Genomic DNA, 26,314 nt, shown 5'->3' with positions numbered 1-26,314 from the left:
ACCCACACTGTCTCTGTTGGCTAGAGAGCACGTGCCAGAACATAACACAACTTTATTTTGATGGGTGTTCATTTGTCGAATTGAAAAAAGTAACAATTTAAGATTATTGAAATGTTTACAAATTAGATGCCCTGAAATGATAGCAACTTCCAAAAATGAACACAGGCATTATAGTGATATTATGTCTGATCTCACAAACAATGTAACGTATGTATAGAGGTGTAATCTAGAGCCAAGCTGTTGATTTTTTATCTGAGGGTTTCCTGCTATTGACACACTTGTTAAATTATGCAACAGAACATGACAACAGTAATTAAGGAGGCAGTCTAGACAACACAGGTGAGTGCAGGTAGGCCTAGACAGAGCAAGTTTTCGGTGATTGAAACCGTTCCACCCATTTATGTTAACGTATTCATATACTGAACAAAAACATGCAACAATTTCAACAATTTTACAGTTCATGTAAGAAAAATCAGTCAATTGAAATAAATTCATTAGGCCCTAATCTATGGATTTCACATGACTGGGCAAAGGGCACAGCCATGGGTGGGCCTGGGAGGGAATAGGTCCACCCACTTGGGAGCCAGGCCCAGCCAATCCAAATGAGTTTTTCCCCACAAAAGGGCTTTATTACAGACAGAAAGACTCCTCCGTTTAATCAGCTGTCTGGGTGACTGGTCTCAGACGATCCCGCAGGTGAAGAAGCCAGATGTGGAGGTCCTGGGCTGGCGTGGTTCCACGTGGTCTGTGGTTGTGAGGCCAGTTGGAGGTTCTGCCAAATCCTCTAAAACGACGTTGGAGGCGGCTTATGGTAGAGAAATTAACATTATATTCTCTGGCAACAGCTCTGGTGGAAATTCCTGCAGTCAGCATGCCAATTGCACACCCCCTCAAAAGTTGAGACATCTGTATCATTGTGTCGTGTGACAAAACTGCACATTGTCCTCAGCATAAGGTGCACCTGTCTAATGATCATGCTATTTAATCAACTAATTGATATGGCCCACTTGTCTGGTGGATGGATTATCTTGGCAAAGGAGAAATCCTTACTACCGGAGATGTAAACAAATTTGGGCACAACATTTTAGATAAATAAGCTTTTTGTGCAAATGGATCATTTCTGGGATCTTATATCTCAGCTCATGAAAACTTTACATGTTGTAAAGATAAGACCCCAGAAATATTATTTTAACACAAAACTGTAAAACAAAATACCCGATACCATTAGAAAATTAATATACGATTGCATTATATTAAAAAAAAGTTAAATGACAAATTGAATACCTGAATTCACAAGGCTGCTCATTTCACCTAAATTGAGATTATTTTCTCCCTGACTCACCTGTCCATCTCCTCAGTTGAATTCCATGCTGTCAATATCATCACTGTCACTTGTCCACTCAAGCTGAACATTGTTGTCATCTAGCCCACCAGGTGCCCTTACTAAAGAGTTCCTCAATGAGCTTGGCACCTTGATAAGCCAATTTCCTGACCATGGCTCACCCCTCTCTGTACTAGGATGACTTCAACCTCCTGACGTAGTTTCTTTTAGATTATCAGTATGGTGGCATTTTAATGAGAATTGACTTTAAGGTAACAATCAAGGAAGATAGCTGAAGTTAAACTAACCTGTCTCACGACGGTCTAAACCCAGCTCACGTTCCCTATTAGTGGGTGAACAACCCAACGCTTGGTGAATTCTGCTTCACAATGATTTGATTCATTTCTTCCACCTCCTCCTCCTCCTTCCTCCACCTCCTCCTTCCACCTTCCACCACCTCCTTCCCCCTCCCACCACCACCTCCCCCCTCCCACCACCACCTCCTTCCCCCTCCTCCCACCACCTCCTTCCCCCTCCTCCCACCACCTCCTTCGCCCTCCCACCACCTCCTTCGCCCTCCCACCACCACCTCCTCCCACCACCACCTCCTCCCACCTCCTTCCACCACCACCTCCTTCCACCTCCTCCCACCTCCTCCCACCTCCTCCCCCCTCCCACCTCCTCCACTACCTCCTCCCACCTCCTCCTCCTCGACTCACCCTTTTCTTAGTCTCCTCCAACTCACAAAGCAGGCAATACACTTGACCTCATCTTTGCTAGAGGCTGTTCATCTTCTAATGTCATGGCAACCCCTCTCCAGGTCTCTGATCAATACAACCTATTAAATCCACTAGTACCACTGACACAGAATGTGACGCCTTGACCTCTCTTTCACCCCAACTCTCTCCAGATGAAATGGTGTGATTAGTGAAGTCAGGCCACCCGCTCTGCCCTAAACCTGCCTCCCTTTTCCAGGCCATCTCTGGAGACCTTCTCCCATTCCTCACTTCCCTCATCAACTCATCCCTGACCACTGGCTGCTTCCCCTCTGACTTCAACATGGCCTGAGTTGCTCCCCTCCTCAAGAAACCAACACTCGACTCCTCTGAAAATGAAACACTGGTATCTCTTTATTTTCTTACCAAAACAACTGAGTGTGCCGTCTCTGACCAACGCTCTCGTTATCTACCTCAGAACAAATCTTCTTGACACTGACCAGTCAGGTTTGCAGACAGAGATACAACAGGCCAGACAGACAGAGAGAGTGATGTAGAGAGATACAACAGGCCAGACAGAGATACAACAGGCCAGACAGAGATACAACAGGCCAGACAGAGATACAACAGGCCAGACAGAGATACAACAGGCCAGACAGAGATACAACAGGCCAGACAGAGATACAACAGGCCAGACAGAGAGAGAGACAGAGAGAGAGACAGAGAGAGAGACAGAGAGACAGAGATACAACAGCCATTAAACTGCACAACAAGCACCTCCACCTTGGTATTCAAAAAGCAACTGTGTGTGGGTGGTGTGTGAGAAATCACTTTCAGTCTGTGGTAAATCTGCAACAATACATGGAATCATTTCTGCCCTGCTAGAGCTGCCACGGTCAACTGCAAGAGCTGTTATTGTGGAGCGGAAACGTCTAGGAGCAACAACAGATCATGCGAAGTGGTAGGCCACACAAGCTCACAGAACGGGACCACCGAGTACTGAAGCACATAAGAATCGTCTGTCCTTGGTTGTAACACTTCCTACCGAGTTACAAACTGTCTCTGGAAGCAACGTCAGCACAATAACTGTTAGTCGGGAGCTTTATGAAATGGGTTTCCATGGCCGAGCAGCCGCACACAAGCCTAAGATCACCATGCGTAACGCCAAGCGCTGGCTGGAGTGGTGTAAAGCACTCTTTGGAAAAGTCGCTGGCTGGAGTGGAGTAAAGCACTCTTTGGAAAAGTCGCTGGCCATAATCCAAAATGTGGATTTGACAGTCTAGCTATCAACTCAAATCAAAGCCAACCCGTTACTAAGTAGAACTACTCGTGAGGTGATGATTCGTTGAAATGATCCATGATCCAGTCGTATTGGTCATCCACCGTAAACATTGTCCCACAAGGAGATGATAAATGGATACTACAGGATGTCATCTATCCACTAGTATATGTTCTATACTCTAGATTCAATTAGGTTTGTCATTTAGAAGAATGCAAACAGTACGCATTGCCACAGTTACTGTCCTGGTTCCATTTATTTCTATACAATATTGATGGGAGTAATTGATTACAGTAGAACAAGCTAATCACTTCCTGTCTAGAGTACTCCTTGTAAAAAAAAAAAAAAATGTGACTCACCACCTGAATTTGGTCTTATGTTGCAAAATTTCAAGTTGTGTTTTTTTACATTGGATAAAAGTAGAGACTCAGAGCTATAAAATGGTACATCATACACTGTACTTGACTCTCTGGCCGATGATTAGTTTACCTCTGGATAACATGAAAACAGCCTAACCAGCTCTGAAGGCAACAATGTCATTACGCTTTTTTGCCGACGTTTACTGACACCGGCCATATTCAACGGGTGTTGTACACTTTAGCTTAAGACATGTACCTAGCTAGGTAAACAACAAACCTAGCTAGCTAGCTAAACAACAAACCTAGCTAGCTAGCTAAACAACAAACCTAGCTAGCTAGCTAAACAACTAACAACAAACCTAGCTAGCTAGCTAGCTAAACAACTAACAACAAACCTAGCTAGGTAAACAACAAACCTAGCTAGGTAAACAACGTGTAAGATCACACACACACACACACACACACCACGCCATGTTAGCTATCGAACCAGCCAGCTAACGCTAGCTAGTTAAACAACAATGAACATAATGACATGATTTGGCACTACGATCCTGCATGAACCTGCTGGGAGCTAACCAACCAGGCTCTAACTAGCAAAGCAAACGGTTCTGGGATACTAATAATAAAGTCATACACATAACTTTATCTAGGGAGCCAGTCAGCTAACGTCATCTAGTTAGCTAACAGTACACTTTAGCTTGAAATGAAACCACTTTGTCAAAATTAGAAACGTGTAATATCTGAAAATGTAGCTACCTAGACTATCTTACCTGTATACATCATCATACATGATGGATGTGTCTCCCGGTCACGGACGCCATACAACTGTTGCCCTTAGTTTGAAGATGTAATCTGGAGACAGGTTTTCTCCATCTCTTTAGCTATCAGACTAATTCCACTGATTTCAAAACTTGGTCCTTCAGAAAGTGGAGAGCAACACTTATGCAGTTCCACTACACGATACATTTTTTTTTTAAAGCTGCGTTCGACAGCATTACCAACACAGACTGACCAGCTCCAATAGACAGCAGCCTTCTATATGGCAGACAAATCCAAACTCCTCTCTCGGCATGTCCAGCCCACTCATTATCTCAGCCAATCATGGCTAGTGGGAAGGTTGCTAACTTTCTGTGGTTGAACCAACTAGGCTCGTAATTTAACAATTGTATTCATATTTACAGATGGCATACACGTTTGTTATTAAGGCACATGAAAGTTCACGTGTTCCAGAATGCATTTCTGCCCCCAAAAATGTATAACATTTTGATAAAAAGAAAATATATTTTAAAAGAATTACCTTCAAACAGCTCTCCTGTGAAGTTGTGACATACGCCGAGTTTCCAGAAACGAGTCACAAATGTCAGCGTAGAGCCGTGTCATAGTGAAACAGAAACAGCAGTAAATCACAGGATTACTCATAACACAACGTCTCAGCGCTGTTCTGGTGCAGAGCCAAAACAGCACTACCTAACGACTTGGTGTAAGTCGCACTGGATAAGAGCGTCTGCTAAATGACGTAAATGTAAAATGTAAATGTAGCAATACAAGAGGGTTCCATGATGCAACAGCGTTGCCCTGTGTGTAGAGTTACGCCATTCTCACAGTCAGAATGAAAAGTAGTCACAGTTAAAAATACTGCCTGCAGGGGTCAAGAAATCCAATGTATGGACTCAGACTAACCACTATGTGCTGTGTAGGGGTGTTCCTACTACAGTCAGACTGACAACACAATGTGCTGTGTAGGGGTGTTCCTACTACAGTCAGACTGACAACACAATGTGCTGTGTAGGGGTGTTCCTACTACAGTCAGACTGACAACACAATGTGCTGTGTAGGGGTGTTCCTACTACAGTCAGACTGACAACACTATGTGCTGTGTAGGGGTGTTCCTACTACAGTCAGACTGACATTTCTACATTACTACTTAAGCCAAAATACTGGAATTTGTCCCAAAATGTGTAGGGGTGTGTCACGCTAAAATGAACTTGAGGTGTGTCACGCTAGAGAAACACGACCTAATCAGTTGATATCAGTAGTAATGCAACAGTATGAAGCTTGCCTGCCTGCAAGTTTTTTCCAGCCAAAATATTGGAATGAATCCCCAAAATAATCCTGAAACACTGTCTGCAGCCAGCTGTCCTGAACATAGGAGAGGTCTACATTTGAGGCCTCCTGTCCTGTGTATCAGGAAAGTCACCTAAACAATTGGCTAAAGTAGCTTAAAATGTGAAAGATGTTTCCTACTTCTTTTCAACTAATTTTACTTCAGTCATGATAGTGGAATCTGTCCCAAAGTTGTTCCTGAAAGCCCATCTGCCTGCAGGTTCTGAATGATTGATGCCTGCTGTTTTGTTGTGAGTCACACCGTGCTCAGTATTACCAGGCTGGAGTCTCTACTGAACTGTCCTATAGCGTAATGTGTTGTTGGGGCAGAGAGGAGAATACGATAGGTTACAAATCAACCTCATGACGTGATCATGTGGGAGAAGATGTAGCCTGGAAGGTCACTGACATCCTGACCTGCATACTATGAACGGAGAGACAGAACGTGAACTAGCTGAGAACAGGATCCAGACAGGCAGAGACAGAACGTGAACTAGCTGACAGCAGAGAACAGGGACCAGACAGACAGAACGTGAACTTGCTGAACTAGCTGACAGCAGAGAACAGGGACCAGACAGACAGAACGTGAACTAGCTGAGAACAGGGACCAGACAGACAGAACGTGAACTAGCTTCCAGCTGAGAACAGGGACCAGAGAGACACAACGTGAACTAGCTTACAGCTGAGAACAGGGACCAGACAGACAGAGGTTGGCAATGACAGGGTTACAGATACTGCATAGTCTATGAGACAGGCAGAGACAGACAAGGTTACAGATACTGCATAGTCTATGAGACAGACAGAGACAGACATGGTTACAGACAGGGTTACAGACAGGGTTACAGACAGATCACTGTGTTATCACGCTCTCCACAGCCGATGTGAGTAAGACCTTTAAACAGGTCAACATTCACAAAGCCGCGGGGACAGACGGATTACCAGGACATGTACTCTGAGCATGTGCTGACCAACTGGCAAGTTCCTTCACTGACATTTCAACCTCTCCCTGACGAGGCAAATATATACAGGGAGTACCAGGTAATAACTTGGCTATATACAGGGGGTACCAGGTAATAACTTGGCTATATACAGGGGGTACCAGGTAATAATTTGGCTATATACAGGGGGTACCAGGTAATAACTTGGCTATATACAGGGGGTACCAGGTAATAACTTGGCTATATACAGGGGGTACCAGGTAATAACTTGGCTATATACAGGGGGTACCAGGTAATAACTTGGCTATATACAGAGAGAGAAGAGAATTGCAGGGTTGTCGAACACACACACCCAAACAATCAATTGTAGCCCTCTGCAGTACAGGCACCAGGCCAACAGGGAGGGTCTCTAGTTAAATTGACCATGGAACCCCTCACAGAACAGAGACAGCCTCCATGAAACAGATAACTAGACAGACTGGGACTGAAGCATGTTGATTCAGCACAGCTGTTATCACGGTACACTGATCCACTGAGGCAGAGACATGATGCGACAGGCACAGCTCTGCTTGCCATCAGGTGAGAGATCGAGCCGCCTGTCGCCAGAGGAGAGAGCCGCCTGTCGCCAGAGGAGAGAGCCGCCTGTCGCCAGACGAGAGAGCCGCCTGTCGCCAGAGGAGAGAGCCGCCTGTCGCCAGAGGAGAGAGCCGCCTGTCGCCAGAGGAGAGAGCCGAGAGAGAGGAGGAGAGAGCCGCCTATCGCCAGAGGAGAGAGCCGAGAGAGAGGAGGAGAGAGAGCTGCAGCAGCAGGACTGAAACAAGATGAATTATAGATGAATTATACCCAGAGTGGAAGATGCTACAAACACTGTCATTACACACAGTGTGTGGACCGCTGTGTGCCTGACAGAAGCACACAGATGATGGTACCCATCCTGTCATAAAACAAAAAGCCACGATTATAACTCAGAAGAGAGAACAGACTGAGGCAGCTGCTGCTACTGTGTTGTACACGGGGCTCGGGGATCTCCATGGCAACTGGGGACACGAGTAGTAGTAGTAGTCATATATATATACACACACACACAGCGTCTTTGGAAAGTATTCAGACACCTTGACACGTTACAGCCTTACTCTAAAATGCATGAAATAGTTGTTCCCCATTGATCAACACACTATACCCCATAATGACAAAGCAAAAACAGTTTTTTTTAAATGCTTGCTAATTTACAAAAAAATAAAAATATACACTGCTCAAAAAAATAAAGGGAACACTTAAACAACACAAATGTAACTCCAAGTCAATCACACTTCTGTGAAATCAAACTGTCCACTTAGGAAGCAACACTGATTGACAATAAATTTCACATGCTGTTGTGCAAATGGAATAGACAACAGGTGGAAATTATAGGCAATTAGTAAGACACCCCCAATAAAGAAGTGGTTCTGCAGGTGGTGACCACAGACCACGTCGCAGTTCCTATGCTTCCTGGCTGATGTTTTGGTCACTTTTGAATGCTGGCGGTGCTTTCACTCTAGTGGTAGCATGAGTCTACAACCCACACAAGTGGCTCAGGTAGTGCAGCTCATCCAGGATGGCACATCAATGCGAGCTGTGGCAAGAAGGTTTGCTGTGTCTGTCAGCGTAGTGTCCAGAGCATGGAGGAGCTACCAGGAGACAGGCCAGTACATCAGGAGACGTGGAGGGGGCCGTAGGAGGGCAACAACCCAGCAGCAGGACCGCTACCTCCGCCTTTGTGCAAGGAGGAGCAGGAGAAGCACTGCCAGAGCCCTGCAAAATGACCTCCAGCAGGCCACAAATGTGCATGTGTCTGCTCAAACGGTCAGAAACAGACTCCATGAGGGTGGTATGAGGGCCCGACGTCCACAGGTGGGGGTTGTGCTTACAGCCCAACACCGTGCAGGACGTTTGGCATTTGCCAGAGAACACCAAGATTGGAAAATTCGCCACTGGCGCCCTGTGCTCTTCACAGATGAAAGCAGGTTCACACTGAGCATGTGACAGAGTCTGGAGACGCCGTGGAGAATGTTCTGCTGCCTGCAACATCCTCCAGCATGACCGGTTTGGCGGTGGGTCAGTCATGGTGTGGGGTGGCATTTCTTTGGGGGGCCGCACAGCCCTCCATGGGCTCGCCAGAGGTAGCCTGACTGCCATTAGGTACCGAGATGAGATCCTCAGACCCCTTGTGAGACCATTTGCTGGTGCGGTTGGCCGTGGGTTCCTCCTAATGCAAGACAATGCTAGACCTCATGTGGCTGGAGTGTGTCAGCAGTTCCTGCAAGAGGAAGGCATAGATGCTATGGACTGGCCCCGCCCGTTCCCCAGACCTGAATCCAATTGAGCACATCTGGGACATCATGTCTCGCTCCATCCACCAACGCCACGTTGCACCACAGACTGTCCAGGAGTTGGCCACCTCATCAGGAGCATGCCCAGGCATTGTAGGGAGGTCATACAGGCACGTGGAGGCCACACACACTACTGAGCCTCATTTTGACTTGTTTTAAGGACATTACATCAAAGTTGGATCAGCCTGTAGTGTGGTTTTCCACTTTAATTTTTAGTGTGTGACTCCAAATCCAGACCTCCATGGGTTGATAAATTGGATTTCCATTGATTATTTTTGTGTGATTTTGTTGTCAGCACATTCAACTATGTAAAGAAAAAAGTATTTAATAAGATTATTTCTTTCATTCAGATATAGGATGTGTTGTTTAAGTGTTCCCTTTATTTTTTGGAGCAGTATATATAGAGCTTTCAAGTCCGGGCTCTGGCTGGGCCACTCAAGGACATTCAGAGACTTGTCCCAAAACCACTCCTGCATTGTCTTGGCTGTGTGCTTAGGGTCATTGTCCTGTTTGAAGGTAAACATTCACCCCAGTCTGAGGTCCTGAGCACTCTGTAGCAGGTTTTCATCTCGGTACTTCACTCCGTTCAGTTTTGCCTTGACCCTGACCAGTCTCCCTGTCCCTGCCACTGAAAAACATCCCCACAGTAAGATGTTACCACCACCATGTTTCACCGTAGGGATGGTGCCAGGTTTCCTCTAGACGTGACGCTTGGCATTCAGGCCAAAGACATAAATCTTGGTTTCATCAGACCAGAGAATCTTCTTTCTCATGGTCCGAGAGTCTTAAGGTGCCTTTTGGAAAACTCCAAGCAGGCTGTCATGTGCCTTTTATTGAGGAGTGGCTTCCGTCTGGCCACTCTACCATAAAGGCCTGATTGGTTGAGTGCTGCAGAGATGGTTGTCCTTCTGGAAGGTTCTCCCATCTGCACAGAGGAATTTTGGAGCAATGTCAGAGTGACCATCGGGTTCTTGGTCAACTCCCTGACCAAGGCCCCTCTCCCCTGATTGCTCAGTTTGGCCAGGCAGCCAGCTCTAGGAAGAGCCTTGGTGGTTCCAAACTTCTTCCATTTAAGAATGATGAGACCACTGTGTTCTTGGGGACCTTCAATGCTGTAGAAATGTTTTGGTACCCTTCCCCAGATCTGTGCCTCGACACAATCCTGTCTCTGAGCTCGAGACAATTCCTTCGACCTCATGGCTTGGTTTTTGCTCTGACATGCCCTGTCAACTGTGGGACCTTATATAGACAGGTGTGTGCCTTTCCAAATCATGTCCAATCAATTGAATTTACCACAGGTGGACTCCAATCAAGTTGTAGAAACATCTCAAGGATGATAATCGACAATTTCAATAAGCATTTTTCTACAGATGGTAATGCTTTCCACCTGGCTACCCCTACCCCGGTCAACAGCTCTGCACCCCCCACAGCAACTTAACCAAGCCTCCCCATATCTCCTTTACCCAAATCCAGCTGGCTGATGTTCTGAAAGAGCTGCAAAATCTGGTCCATTTCAAATCAGCTGGGCTAGACAATCTGGACCCTCTTTCTAAAATTATCCGCAGCAATTGATGCAACCCCTATTACTAGCCTGTTCAACCTCTTTTGTATCGTCTGAGATCCCCAAAGATTGGAAAGCTGCCGTGGTCATCCCCCTCTTCAAAGGGGAGACACACTAGACCCAAACTGCTACAGACCTATATCCATCCTACCCTGCCTTTCTAAAGTCTTCGAAAGCCAAGTTAACAAACAGATCACCGACCATTTCGAATCCCACCATACCTTCTCCGCTATGAAATCTGGTTTCAGAGCTGGTCATGGGTGCACCTCAGCCACGCTCAAGGTACTAAACGATATCATAACCGCCATCGATAAGAGACAGCACTGTGCAGCCATCTTCATCGACCTGGCCAAGGCTTTCGAATCTGTCAATCACCGCATTCTTATTGGCAGACTCAATAGCCTTGGTTTCTCAAATGACTGCCTCGCCTGGTTCACCAACTACTTCTCAGACAGAGGTCAGTGTGTCAGAGGGCCTGTTGTCCGGACCTCTGGCAGTCTCTATGGGGGTGCCACAGGGTTCAATTCTCAAGCCGACTCTTTTCTCTGTATACATCAATGATGTTACTCTTGCGGCTGGTGATTCTCTGATCCACCTCTACGCAGACGACACCATTCTGTATACTTCTGGCCCTTCTTTGGACACTGTGTTAACTAACCTCCAGACGAGCTTCGATGCCATAAAACACTCCTTACGTGGCCTCCAACTGCTCTTAAATGCAAGTAAAACTAAATGCATGCTCTTCAATCGATCGCTGCCCGCCCGCCTGTCGAGCATCACTAGTCTGGACAGTTCAGACTTAGAATATGTGGACAACTACAAATACCTAGGTGTCTGGTTAGACTGTAAACTCTCCTTCCAGACTCACATTAAGCATCTCCAATCCAAAATTACATCTAGAATCTGCTTCCTATTTCGCAACAAAGCATCCTTCACTCATGCTGCCAAACATACCCTCGCAAAACTGACTATCCTACCGATCTTTGACTTCGGCGATGTCATTTACAAAATAGCCTCCAACACTCTACTCAGCAAATTGGATGTACTCTGTCACAGATCCATCCGTTTTGTCACCAAAGCTCCATATACTACCCACCACTGCGACCTGTATGCTCTAGTTGGCTGGCCTTCGCTTCATATTGTTCGCCAAAACCACTGGCTCCAGGTCATCTATAAGTCTTTGCTAGGTAAAGCACCGCCTTATCTCAGCTCACTGGTCACCATAGCAACACCCACCCGTAGCACGCGGTCCAGCAGGTATATCTCACTGGTCACCCCCAAAGCCAACACCTCCTTTGGCCGCCTTTCCTTCCAGTTCTCTGCTGCCAATGACTGGAACGAATTGCAAAAATCACTGAAGCTGGAGACTCATATCTCCCTCACTAACTTTAACCATCAGCTGTCAAAGCAGCTTACCGATCATTGCACCTGTACACAGCCCATCTGTAAATAACCCAGCCAACTACCTCATCCCCATATTGTTATTTATTTTTTTGCACAGTATCTCTACTTGCACAGTCATCTATCACTCCAGTGTTAATTGCTAAATTGTAATTATTTTGCCACTATGGCCTATTTATTGCCTTCATTTGCACACACTGTATATAGACTTTTCGATTGTGTTATCGACTGTACTTTTGTTTATCCTATATGTACCTCTGTTGTTTTTTGTCGCAATGCTTTGCTTCATCTTGGCCAGGTTGGAGTTGTAAATGAGAACTTGTTCTCAACTGGCCTACCTGGTTAAATAAAGGTGGAATAAATACAAATTAAAAAATGACGAATGGAAACAGGATGCACCTGAGGTCAATTTTGAGTCTCATGGCAAAGGGTCTGAATATTTATGTAAATAAGTTATGTTACTTATTTGTAATAGATAATTTTTTTAAACTGTTTTTGCTTCATCATTATGGGGTATTGTGTCTAGATTGATGAGGCTAAAACATGTATTTAACCCATTTTAGAATAAGGCTGTAACCTAACAAAATGTGTGTTGGGGGGGGGAAATCAAGGGGTTTGAATACTTTCCGAATGCAGTGCGCACACACACAGTGCTGCCTTTCAAATGTTCTCTACTTCTGCATATTTTTGATATTGAATGTTAGCAAATCTCCAAACCTGATATTAGATAAAGGGAACCTCAGTTTACAAATAATAACAACAACATACTGATTTCATAAACAAAGTTATGCAACACCCAATTCCCCCGTGTGAAAAAGTAATCCCTTTCACTCAATAACTGGTCATGCCACCTTTAGCTGCAATGACTGCAACCAAACACTTCCTGTAGTTGTTGATCAGTCTGTCACATCGCTGGGGAGGGATTTTGGCCCACTTTTCCACGATTTAACTCAGCGACATTTGTGGGTTTTCATTTCAAGCATGAACTGCTCGTTTCAAGTCCTGCACCGATATCTCAACTGGGATTCAGTCTGGACTTTGACTAGGCCATTCCAAAGCTTCCAATTAGTTGCTTTTTAACCATTTTCATGTAGACTTGATTGTGTGTTTTGGATCATTGTCTTGCTGCATGACCCAGCTGCACTTTAGCTACAGCTCAGAGACGGATGGCCTGAAGTTCTCCTGTAGAATCCTCTGATACAGAGCAGAATCCCACGGTTCCTTCTATAAAGGCAAGTCGTCCAGGTCCTGAGACAGCAAAGCATCCCCAAACCATCACACTTGCACCACCATGCTGGACCGTTGGTATGAGGTTCTTACTGTGAAATGCAGTGTTTGGTTTTCGCCTGGCATAATGGGATCCATGTCATCCTAAAAAAAAATGGACTCACCCGTTAACAGAACATTCTTCAAAGAGTCTTGATGATCATCCAGGTTCTTCCTGGACGAGATGGGTCCCATTATGTCTGGCGAAAATTACGGCAGCTCTGTGTTTTCCTGGAAGCGGGAAAAGGTTTGTAGCTTGTCAGGAGCGAGGCGTCGGTGTCTACGACGTGGATGGCTTTCCCTTTCTGAATCCGTGATTGTTTGGAGTCCTTTCCACATACGTCTCGTGTCTGAGCTGTTGAATTGCCACTCCAAATTGTCCATGTACTGTCGTTTTGCCTCCAATTGCCTTACTGAGGACATAGCTGGTCTGTTTGTACACCTCCATGTTCCCAGTCACTTTAACGTGGTTAAATGTGGTGGTTTGCGCATTCAGCTTTGGACAAATGCTGCCATCTATCCACGGTTTTTGGGTTTGGATAAGTTCTTATCGTCACAGTAGGTACATCTTCTATGCACTTTCTGGTGAACCCAGTCACAGTATATGTCGATACTATTCCCAGAGGCAACCTGGAACATTTCCCAGTCCGAGTGATCAAAACAGTCTTGGAGCATAGACTCAGATTGGTCAAGCCAACATTGAACAGTCCTTACCACGGGTGTATCGGCACCTAAGCATCGTGATATCGTATTGTGAGATCCCTGGCAATTTCCAACCCTAGACAATCTATCTGGAGCAATATATCTGGAGCGAGCCATGATTCCGTATAACAGAGTATGTTACAGTCCCTGATGTCTCTCTGGAAAAGAGATCCTCGCCCTGAGCTCGTCTACTTTATTGTCCAGACTCTGAACGTTAGCGAGTAATATAATCGGATGTGGTGGATGGTTTGCTCGCTGCCTGAGCCTGACTACAAACTCACTTCTCATCTCCGGCGTCGACTTTATGGTATAGCACCTGGGATGAATGGGGCCGCCTCAGAAAGTACAAACAAAGGATCCAGTTCAGGGAAGTCACATTTATGGTCACATTTATGGTGACTGACCGCCAATCTAATGTCCGAAAGTTATTTCCGGCTGTAGGTAAAAATACTAGAAACGTTCTGAGTACATAATGTAAGAAATAACACCAAAACAACATACTGCAAAGTTGGCTCGGAGCTAGAAGCAGGGCAACCGTGTCTGTCGGCGCCATCTTGTCACTTCTCTCTCCCTCCATGACTGCTCCTTTTCTCTCTTCAGAGAGAGGAGCAGTCGATGAGGGATAGACGAGAGAGGACAACTTGCACCAAAGGTAAATTAGCTTTAATATCCAGTGGAAGAAAAAAATTATAATAATCCTCTCCGCTTTTTCAAAACACCTACCCCAGAATCATCCCAGACCTGTTGGTTAACACACCACTAACCACTCATAGTCAGAGGAGTGAGGACCACGGCACTGGAAAGTCTTAGTTTGAACAGAACTAGAGCTTCAGCTACTAGCCTAAGTGATATATCAATGCTTTTACAGAAGGAGCAGAGGACACCATACAAATAGCTTGTATCTGTATGGAGGATACCTCATCTCCTTTCTAAAGCCTACAGTAACTAGGTCATTGTTAAAAGACGCAGTATATCTCCATAGAAACAAGTGATCTTGTGACTTCCCCTTGACAAAAGCATTATTAAGCCTCAGTATGACTCAGAGCAGAGCACTACGAGTCCACTGACTACTACGCAATGCTGTGAATATCCAAGATAGGGCCCGGATTCATAAGGCATTTGTGATCTAGGGTCAGCTTTTGCCTTCTGATCATAATGAATAGGATTAAAATGGACAACAGGGGACCTGATCCGAGATCAGTGGCTCTGCTCTGGGTCTGCAGTCCAATCCCAGGCTTTACCTCTGGTGGTTGCGCGGACTAATCGGAGTCTGGTGATCTCCCTGTCGAAGACTCACGGTCATGGGGTGAGAGGTACCAGAAAGAGAGGGGGAGGTGGAGTTAGTTCACAGCAGATAGATGTGGCCTGGGAGAGGTCAGAACTAAAACACAACTTCCTCCAAAACAGACTGCTCAAGTTTGGTATTTACTATTTTACTCAGGCCCTTCAGGCTGGGCTCAGTCTAGTAACTGAGGAAAAAGCTCTGTGTTTCGTATGCTTGGCCAGACAGACACCCAGCAGGAAAGCTGTGGTTAACACTCACACCCACCTTATCAGCTATGCTGTAACTTACAGATACTCCGTCCGTCTCATGCTGGCTTGTCTCCTATCAGTTAAAACCAGGGTTCAAACACATTTTGAAAGATGGAATTGAATGACTTTTCATTAATTATACATGACGTTTAACAAAATTTTCTATGACCAACAATTGTGAACATTCAATTGCCAAAACAAACTTAGGTCCACATTGACCTCAATAGAAAAATAGGAAATTACTATGAAATAATACAATACTGACTTATTATTCATCATACTCATCTCTACCTGTCTGTAGAGCCCCCTGCCTGTAGCCCCCTGTCTGTAGAGCCCCCTGTCTGTAGTCATCCTAATTAGCTAGTATGCCTAAGTATGCTACAGAGCTGTCTGAATAAATCATTGTACTTGTTCTTCAAAGTAGATAAGGTATACTCTCACGAACTGTCTCTATCCCTCTCTCTTGTTGTGTTGCGTACATTTTTCTCTCATAAGGTAAATGCACTGTGTGTTTCTAACCTAAATTAGCAGTCGTAAAAGTGTATCCATCTCTGTCCAAACCAGAAAGAACAGGTCGCAATGGATTATGGTCATTGTAGTTCATTACCACGTTTCTGCCTGAACTAGGTTGAATATTATTTTGATTAATGAAAACTACAACTCCCTTCAGCCCAGCGTCCCACATGGTTCAACTACAAATCAGGTCAAGAACTAACGGTCAACTAGTTGTTTAATAACCAGGGGGGGAAAAAAATACATTTTGGTTAATCGCTCAGCACAAGATTAAACAGACCAGTCAACACACACACACACACAAACAAACCAGTCAACACACACACAGCCTTTTCATGAGCCTCTGACCTACTCTGTTGCCATTTGGACAGACATGATTGAGGTTTTAGTGAACTACCACTTGTCGTCCACACCAGACCACAGCCACATCACAAGTAAATCCAGAAGAGACCTGTCACACAGGCTACACTAGTCTATAGTCCTCTAAACTAGTCTGTATAGCACTGATGATGTGGCACAGAAGAGACCTGCCATATTAACACACAGGCTAGCCTATAGCCCTCTTTGCCATAAGGGTGGCAGGTAGCCTAGTGGTTAGAGCGTTGGGCCAGTAACCAAACTAGACAGACAACCATCAGGCCTGTTATCAACCCATGTTTCTTAATAGAGAATTCTGCAGAAGCAACTTTCCTTTATGTTCCGTATGATGTGACTGAAGTAGCCAAGCAAATGGGCCGTGCATCTAGGGGCAAGCCGACGGGCCATGCACCTACGGCAAGCCGAGACAGATGTTTCCCCACAAATGTTTTCCTCGATCAGCTTAATCCTGTGATGAACGATCAACATTCTTATACTCCTGAGTTAGTCTAATCTCTTACCGGAAAAATCTACAAAGTAGTCCATGTGGCTTACCGGAACCCAGTTAAGTAATGACCAGTGGTATAATGAATAGCAGCAAACATCCCATTAAGCCATTATACTACTGGTATCCATGTGTATTATAGCAATGCCTCTATATTAGGCTAGTATACTGCAGTAGGGATTTTCCACATCTACAGTAGTGTATTTCACGTATTATTCATTGACAGAAACCTACTTTTAAAAAGTCATACAACAAAAAACGATCAGGCTGCAACAGCTGTAACGTAAATGACAGTTTTATCACACAAAAAGTATCTTGTCAGGTGTCATATGAGTTGTGGCCAGCTCTGGTTCGGGTCGTTAGCTTGGACCAGAGCTATGCTGTGGCTTGCTACTGGCTAGCTGCTGGACCTACCTGTAGCTCTGCTCCTTGTACTCGACAGTCCATGTACTTCTCCCAGGCAAAGGCCAGGTTAGCCAGGTGTGGATTGGCCATGTCCCCAGGCTGTAGGTCTACTCCAGGCAGCAGAACAGGGTCCGGTTGAGGACAGTGACTGACTCGCTCCTCATCGGAGGAAGTCAAATGTTAACCAGGACCAGCTCAGTTCAGTTCAACAGTCAGTTTATCCTAGTGAGTCACACATAATCCATGATGTCTGGCTGTAGCTAGATCAGCTGGTTCAAACTGTCAGTGTTGCTTCTGTTTGTTGGTTCCTGCAGAAATCATCATAACAAAACAAGTGTTGACACTTTTGCAAAACATTATCATCTTGTTGGGTGTCCGTACAGGAAAAAAAACACACTGTACTTGGTAATCTGCTAGCTAGCTATATATTTAAACTAATATTAAGTCAATAAATAAATGACCATTTTTTAAAAATAATTTCCACTCTTCTCACACCATAACTAAGTCATTAACATAGCAGGCCTGAAACTAGATCCCCTACACACTGGAGATGCTCTTCTTCACCACTCAACCAATCCAGTAAATATGGAGGAGTTCAGATGGAATGACCACTTGTTAAACGGATACTTTAACAAATTGTTATGTCTCTATGTCCAGTATGAAGGAAGTTAGAGATAGTTTTGGGAGCCAATGCTAACCAGCGTTAGCGCAATGACTTTAAGTATCTGCTAGCATGATAGTAGATACCCATAGACTTCCAGTCATTGCGATAACGCTAGTTAGCATTGGCTCCCAAAACAACCTCTTAACTTATTTCATACTGGACACAGAGACATAAAAATGGTATCCACGAGTTCATCTGATTCTGGGGAAGTAGATGAATGGCCACATTGCCAATATCTAAAAGTATCCCTTTAAAAAACGTTCAAAAACTGAAGTCGCATCACAGGCTCTCTTGGGGACTCTGCGAAGGCTACTGACGCGTACAACACATTGTGAACTCGGAGAAATACCAGGTCAAATCATGGCGTCAGTAAATTCAGGTCGAAAAGTCTGAGCTCTTGAATGGAGGCCTATTCAAATTGTTGTTTTGAACACACTGAAGTCGGGAGATTTCTCAGTTCCCAGTTGTTTTTGAACGCACTGAAGTCGGGAGATTTCTCAGTTCCCAGTTGTTTTGAACGCACTGAGGTCGGGAGATTTCTCAGTTCCCAGTTGTTTTGAACGCGGCATACATCACAACTGACTGCATGGTGTGACAACCGTTGGCTAGTTGCTGTCAATAGTTGCTAGCCTCAGATAGCTTAGCTAGCGACATAGCTAGCTACGCTAACTTATTGTGTCTGGCAAGCAGCAATGATACATTTGCTGAATTAAAATCCTGGATTGTGTTTACAGTTTGAAAACGGGATGGCTAGAAAGTAGAATTGCGGGCTCCAGTGTTGTGGGGAAAAAGCCGTAAGGACCATTTTCCCTGTAACAGACTAGCTCAGTTAGCTGTGTAGCAACCGCATCGCTAGCTGTCAAACTGAAACGACGCGTCTGCACAACGAAACGATACCAAAACGTCCCCCCCCTCAAACAAAAAGCCGTTATAAAAGCTTCAAACGATCAATCCTTTCACTTTTACAAGCAATTGAAAATGGTTAAGTCACGTTAGCTAGTTATTCACACATACCCCCCGGTGTTCGTTCCTATGAGTATCCAGGATTGCTTTCCACCGTTGAGAATATCAGACGGAATACACAAACCGGGAACGACAACCGCCACGGAACTGTGGTCCGGTCGCCATTGGATAATAATAATAACCCCTACCCATCAATCAAACATGTTCTTTACGGATACGCTCCGAGCGACCCGTCAATCATCTGACGTCATCAGGGCCCCCCCCCCTCTGGGGAGGCGGGATCTCTCTCTGAAACAGCACAATGACTGTTCAAAGGTAAAAAACAATGACTGTTCAAAGGTAAACACAATGACTGTTCAAAGGTAAACACAATGACTGTTCAAAGGAGACAATGACTGTTCAAAGGAAACACAATGACTGTTCAAAGGTAAACACAATGACTGTTCAAAGGAAACACAATGACTGTTCAAAGGAGACACAATGACTGTTCAAAGGTGAACACAATGACTGTTCAAAGGTGAACACAATGACTGTTCAAAGGTGAACACAATGACTGTTCAAAGGTGAACACAATGACTGTTCAAAGGTAAACACAATGACCGTTCAAAGGTGAACACAATGACTGTTCAAAGGTAAACACAATGACTGTTCAAAGGTAAACACAATGACTGTTCAAAGGTAAACACAATGACTGTTCCAAAGGAAGGACAATGACTGTTCAAAGGTGAACACAATGACTGTTCAAAGGGTACACACTGACTGTTCAAAGGAGACACAATGACTGTTCAAAGGAGACACAATGACTGTTCAAAGGAGACACAATGACTGTTCAAAGGTAAACACAATGACTGTTCAAAGGTAAACACAATGACTGTTCAAAGGTAAACACAATGACTGTTCAAAGGAGGGACAATGACTGTTCAAAGGAGGGACAATGACTGTTCAAAGGAAACACAATGACTGTTCAAAGGAGACACAATGACTGTTCAAAGGAGACACAATGACTGTTCAAAGGTGAACACAATGAATGTTCAAAGGTAAACACAATGACTGTTCAAAGGTAAACACAATGACTGTTCAAAGGGGGGACAATGACTGTTCAAAGGAAACAATGATTGTTCAAAGGTAAACACAATGACTGTTCATAGGGAAACACAATGACTGTTCAAAGGGATAACACAATGACTGTTCAAAGGTTAACACAATGACTGTTCAAAGGTAAACACAATGACTGTTCAAAGGTGGACAATGACTGTTCAAAGGAGACAATGACTGTGCAAAGGTAAACACAATGACTGTTCAAAGAGGGGACAATGACTGTGCAAAGGTAAACACAATGACTGTCCAAAGGGGGGACAATGACTGTCCAAAGGGAGGACAATGACTGTCCAAAGGAAACACAACGAGCTGCCGATTTTCACAGGATGCAAAGGGAGAGAAAATTTGAATGTTTTTGAAGCACACTTTTATACTAGACAGGAATTTGCCCTGAATTCACCAAAAAAATTAAATGCCCTACTACAAACACACGGTGCAATGGGAGCCTTTTTTATTTAATACACTGAGTGAGCTCTCTTCGAGGGCCTTTTACAGTGATGTTGGTTTTTCTTGTGTCGACCAAAAAAAACAGGATGCCACGCAAGGATGTGGGCAGAGGCAAGCACCAGCTAGCGAGATCCTATTGGCACGTTCTGGCATTTATTTGCATATTTCCTTTAGGGAACGCCTACACTGAAGAGCGTGTGTGCAGTAACTCAACTCGCCCTTGCACTACTTTGGCAAAGAGTAAAGTCCAGAACACGCAGTCCACTCTGTTTGTTACAGATTCTAGTTTTGTAAACAGAACATTGTATATGGAGATCAAATGTTTCATCGATGAGAAAATTTGCAGAATGTCGGCCAATATCCATCTTGCTCCGTCTTCTCCCACTGCAGGCCACAGGGCTTCCTGTCGTCACCATCAAATTAAATGATATTGCCCGCATACACATATTTAGCAGATGTTATTGCGGTTGTAGCGAAATGCTTGTGTTTCTAGCTCCAACAGTGCAGTAACAATACACAACAATAGACACAAATCTAAAAGTAGAAGAAACATTGAAATAAGAAACATAGAAATATTAAAAGCACATTTTTTTGTCCATTAAAATAACATCAAATTGATCAGAAATACAGTGTAGATATCATTAATGTTGTAAATGACTATTGTAGCTGGAAACTGATGATTTTTAATGGAATATCTACATAGGCGTACAGAGGCCCATTATCAGCAACCATCACTCCTGTGTTCCAATGGCACGTTGTGCTAGCTTATCCAAGTTTATCATTTTAAAAGGCTAATTGATAATTAAAAAACCCTTTTGCAATTATGTTAGCACAGCTGAAAACTGTTGTACAAATTAAAGGAGCAACTAAACTGTCCTTCTTTAGACTAGTTGAGTATCTGGAGCATCAGCATTTGTGGGTTCGATTACAGGCTCAAAATGGCCAGAAACAAATAACTTTCTTCTGAAACTCAGTCTATTATTGTTCTGAGAAAAGAAGGCTATTCCATGAGAGAAATTGGTAAGAAACTGAAGATCTCGTACAACGCTGTGTACTACTCCCTTCACAGAACAGCGCAAACTGGCTCTAACCAGAATAGAAAGAGGAGTGGGAGGCCCCGGTGCACAACTAAGCAAGAGGACAAGTACATTAGAGTGTCTAGTTTGAGAAACAGACACCTCACAAGTCCTCAACTGGCAGCATCATTAAATAGTACACGCAAAACACCAGTCTCAATGTCAACAGTGAAGAAGCGACTCCGGGATGCTGGCCTTCTATGCAGAGTTCCTCTGTCCAGTGTCTGTGTTCTTTTGCCCATCTTAATCTTTTATTTTTATTGCCAGTCTGAGATATGGCATCTTCTTTGCAATTCTGTCACAAAGTATTCACACACATTGACTTTTTCCACATTTTGTTACAACCCGGATTTAAAATGGATTCAATTGAGATTTTGTGCCACTGGCCTAGGAGTTAAGAAGTAAAACTTTGTTTAACAAATCACATAATAAGTTGCATGGACTCACTCTGTTTGCAATAATAGGGTTTAACATGATTTTTGAATGACTACCTCATCTCTGTACCCCACACATACAATTATATGTAAGATCCCTCAGTTGAGCAGTGAATTTCAAACGCAGATTCAACCACAAAGACCAGGGAGGTTTTTCAATGCCTCGCAAAGAAGGGCACCTACTGATAGATGGGTAAAAAGAAAGCAGACATTGAATATCACTTTGAGCATGATGAAGTTATTAATTACACTTTAAATGGTGTATAAATACACCCAGTCACTACAAAGTTACAGGCTTCCTTCCTAACTCAGTTGCCGGAGAGGAAGGAAACTGCTCAGGGATTTCACCATGAGGCCAATGGTGACTTTAAAACAGTTACAGAGTTGAATGACTGTGATAGGAGAAAACTGAGGATGGATCAACAACATTGTAGTTACTCCACAATACTAACCTAAATGACAGAGTGAAAAGAAGCCTGTACAGAATACAAATATTCCAAAACATGCATCCTGTTTGCAACAAAGCACTAAAGTAATACCGCAAAAAATGTGACAAAGCAATTCACTGTTTGTCCTGAATACAAAGTATTATGTTTGAGGTAAATCCAACACAACACATTACTGAGTACCACTCTTCATATTTTCAAGCATAGTGGTGGCTGCATCATGTTATGGGTATGCTTGTAATCGTTAAGGACTGGGGAGTTTTTCAGGATAGAAAAGAAACAGAATGGAGCTAATCACAGAAGAAAACCTGGTTCAGTCTGCTTTCCACCAGTCACTGAGAGATGAATTCACATTTCAGCAGGACAATAACCTACAACACAAGGCCAAATCTACACTGGTGTTGCTTACCAAGAAGACAGTGAATGTTCCTGAGTGGCAGAGTTACAGTTTTGACTTAATAAATCTACTTGAAAATCTATGGCAAGACCTGAAAAGGGTTGTCTAGCAATGATCAACAACCAATTTGACAGAGCTTGAAGATGTGACACAATACAGGTGTGGAACGCTCTCAAAGCCTTACCCAAAAAGACTCACAGCTAAAATCGCTGCCAAAGGTGCTTCTACAAAGTATAGTCTCAAGGGTGTAAATACTTATGTAAATTAAATATTTCTGTATTTCATTTGCAAAATTTACCTAAAACATGTTTTCCCTTTGTTATTATGGGGTATTGTGTGTAGATGGTGAGAAACAAATATTGAATCAATTTTGAATTCAAGCTGTAACACAAAAAGTGGAATTCGTCAACAGGTATGAATACTTTCTGAAGGCACTGTAGGCTACGTTCCCAAACGGCGTCCTAAATGGCATCCTATTCCCTTTGTAGTGCACTCATTTTGACCAGGGACCCATAGAGCTCTAATTTAAAGTGGTTCAGTGAATGGGTGCTATTTGGGAGGCAATCTAAGGACAGAACGGGACGACCTCCGTATCAGTTGGAAATACCGGTGTTCCGTTTCGTCAACAACGAGATGACGGACTAACTGTTCTTGTTGTTCGTTCTAGGCGGCATATAGACGTTATTGTTTCTGATGTAGGCCGATGTCATCTCATTTCAATTTCCATAAATTTCCATTTCCTACACTACACATAACGCGAATACTTTAAATTGTATCAACAGTTCTGTGAGAATAGACAATATCGATTAAATTATCTGTTGGTATGAAGTTGGGATATTTATCTTTCGAAAATGATATTATGGTAACATTAGTTCACTAACACTCGATAATATGGCAACGTTCACGTCGATATCTGAATGGCAGGCAGCATTGGAAACTAAGTCAACACCGTCATCTAACGGCGTATTATATCTGAACACACATCGGCCCATTGTAAAACATGATGGTATCCGGCTGACACCAGGGGACACCAGAAATACACGGAGAAGAAGGAGCCCTTGAAGAAAGAACAAGTTTTGTTTCCACACCTCTCTGAAATGTAGATGTACTTACTGTATGTATGGAACGTCTTTTGTATTTAAAAGTCTTTGTAAGTTATGTAGCTTTTTGTACAACCAAAACATCTCAGACATTTGTAAAAAAACAAACAACATGTTTTTTATTGGATTGCTGCACAGGATGTAGAGTAAACTGCTCTCTGCCACTCCAGCAGCGAATACAGTCGACTCTAACATACTTCAGTATGGTGTTTAAATGGGGGATGTGGGGGTGATCTGATGCCACACATTTCACAGAGCAAGGAGGGTTAGTCGTAACAAGCTAAGATTTATTTTGACCAACAGTTGGCTTGATATAATAATACTAACACAACAAAAATAAAATCACATAGATTTTCCTTGAAATACTCTAACAGCTCCATAGAACAATGTATGTATACTTTAAAAGTATTTATTTACAATTCTAAATAAAAAATGTATGTGACTTTATAACGGGATTAAGATAAAAAATTGAAACAAAAACTGCCTGGGATAAAAAAAAAATCTGTGAGATAAACAAGATAAAAAGGTTTCAGTGGCGATGTTCAGAACAGCTACAGTCTACTTATCATAGAAATATCATCTATAGAAAGGACTTGGTACCTCTAAACCCTGGTAATTTGAATGACAAACTTTTTGGTACACTCGCAAAAGGCTGCCAACCCACCCCGTTATGACATCGTTGACATGAATGGTCCCGTGTGGCTCAGTTGGTAGAGCATGGTGTTTGCAACGCCAGGGTTGTGGGTTCGATTCCCACGGGGGGAAAAAAAATGTATGAAATGTATGCATTCACTACTGTAAGTTGCTCTGGATAAGAGCGTCTGCTAAATGACTAAATTGTAATGAATGGTGAGGCCCGTTCTATGGTTTATATTTGTATGTTAGAGACTAGCAGCATCCAACTCTTCAGGACACCAGAGAAGAAGACATTAGACTATGTTTCTATGGTTACGTTCTCGGCCGACTACATCGTATTCTTTGTTGCATTGTATCAACCAACGGTTGCATACTACATCACGGACTGCGCAGCCAGTCACCAGTTTGTTATATTACATCAGATTGCTGGTATATAAAAGGCTTTATAAAGTAAATGTTATTGATTGATTGGTATATCAAATGATGTGGTTAGCAGATAAACTGTATGTTAATTAAACACACATCCAGATGTTGTGAGATCTGGCAGGCGTCTACAATGTAGTCGGCCTGGAATCAAATCAAGTCCAATTTGACTTGTCACATGCTTGGTAAACAACAGGTGTAGACTAACAGTGAAATGCTTTCTTACGGTCCTTTTACAAAAATGCAGAGTTAAAGACAAGATAAAATAAACATGATGTAGCCATTATTTCTGAGTGCCCTGTCTGTCTCATCACCTCAATACCTGCCCCCCTCCCTCTCTACTTCAATACCTACCCCCCTTCTTCTCCACCTCAATACCTACCCCCCCTCCTTCTCCACCTCAATACCTACCCCCCCCCTCTCCACTTCAATACCTGCCCCCCTCCCTCTCCACTTCAATACCTGTCCCCCTCCCTCTCCACTTCAATACCTGCCCACCTCCCTCTCCACTTCAATACCTGCCCACCTCCCTCTCCACCTCAAAACCTCCCCCCCTCGCTCTCCACACAGCTGACGCCCAATGCATTGCTGGGACACAGACAGGAGCGACCTCTGGGTGTAGCCAAACATAGGTGGGTGCATCCTCCGTTGTTCACAGCACAGTAGTTTTTACCTGGTGGGAAGGGAAAAAACAGACGTTAGTTAACACTCAGTGTTAATATTGAGTATTCCCTCTGTAAGCCCTGTGGTAGACTAGCGTCCTGTCCAGGAGTTGTAAAAGCCACCTCACGCAGAAACAAGTTCCCGCCACATGGGCTGTTCTGGTTCAGACAGAGAAGGCGACCCGCTGGACACAGATGTCAGTTCACTAACAAGAATTTAAAGTGAAACCAACAGAAATATAACCAACCCGTTGGTGTAAAAGTTGGGTGAAAAAAATATACACATTCCAAAAATTCCTTTACGTTGATGACTTTTGGCAAATCCAGTCAGTTCTCCACGTTGATTCAACGTTTGTGCCCAGCGGGTACTCACTGACACAGACAAGTAAACTAACGCAAACTGAGGACAACAGCAGATATTCAGGGGTTACAGATAAAACACAGAGGAGAACCCAGACTAACCCTAACCCAGGAAACTGACTCTAACTGAGGACAAAAGCAGATATTTAGGATCTACAGTCTCTGGTTCCTTATGTAATACTATCTAGCTTGTATCCACCCCTCCCTTCACACAGTAACATTTAGTCTCCCCCTAGTGGCCCTTCTCTCCTTCTCTCTATGGTACCATAGAGCGATAGTA

General features: G+C 43.8%; 2 protein-coding genes and 1 non-coding gene across 6 annotated transcripts in view; 1 reads left to right on the top strand and 2 right to left on the bottom strand.

The window, feature by feature from the left end:
* lyst (lysosomal trafficking regulator) overlaps positions 1-19,129 on the bottom strand; it is a 215,517-nt gene extending 196,388 nt beyond the window's left edge. For 2 of the 3 annotated variants that reach the window (XM_045702248.2, XM_045702249.2), the window contains exons 1-2: positions 19,007-19,129; positions 17,338-17,636 (exon numbers count right to left, since the gene is read on the bottom strand). In XM_045702248.2, coding sequence (XP_045558204.1) covers positions 17,338-17,418 — 81 coding nt within the window. In that variant the 5' untranslated portion in view covers positions 17,419-17,636; positions 19,007-19,129. Of the gene's footprint in view, positions 1-4,972; positions 5,126-17,337; positions 17,637-19,006 lie in introns of those variants that run through there. The other variant, XM_045702250.2, reaches the window with a different exon arrangement.
* Positions 19,130-24,045: 4,916 nt separating this feature from the next.
* The window catches only part of nid1a (nidogen 1a), a 120,352-nt gene continuing 118,083 nt past the window's right edge, over positions 24,046-26,314 (bottom strand). For both annotated transcript variants that reach the window (XM_045702247.2, XM_045702246.2), the window contains one exon: positions 24,046-25,685. In XM_045702247.2, coding sequence (XP_045558203.1) covers positions 25,552-25,685 — 134 coding nt within the window. In that variant the 3' untranslated portion in view covers positions 24,046-25,551. The remainder of the gene's footprint in view (positions 25,686-26,314) is intronic.
* On the top strand, positions 24,646-24,718 carry trnaa-ugc (transfer RNA alanine (anticodon UGC)). The gene has a single exon. It is a non-coding gene; the product is annotated as a tRNA-Ala (tRNA).

This window comes from Salmo salar, chromosome 19 (assembly GCF_965601325.2).
Source record: "Salmo salar chromosome 19, fSalSal1, whole genome shotgun sequence".
NCBI classification, from domain to species: Eukaryota; Metazoa; Chordata; class Actinopteri; order Salmoniformes; family Salmonidae; genus Salmo; species Salmo salar.
This window is presented reverse-complemented; position numbering and strand designations above follow the sequence as displayed.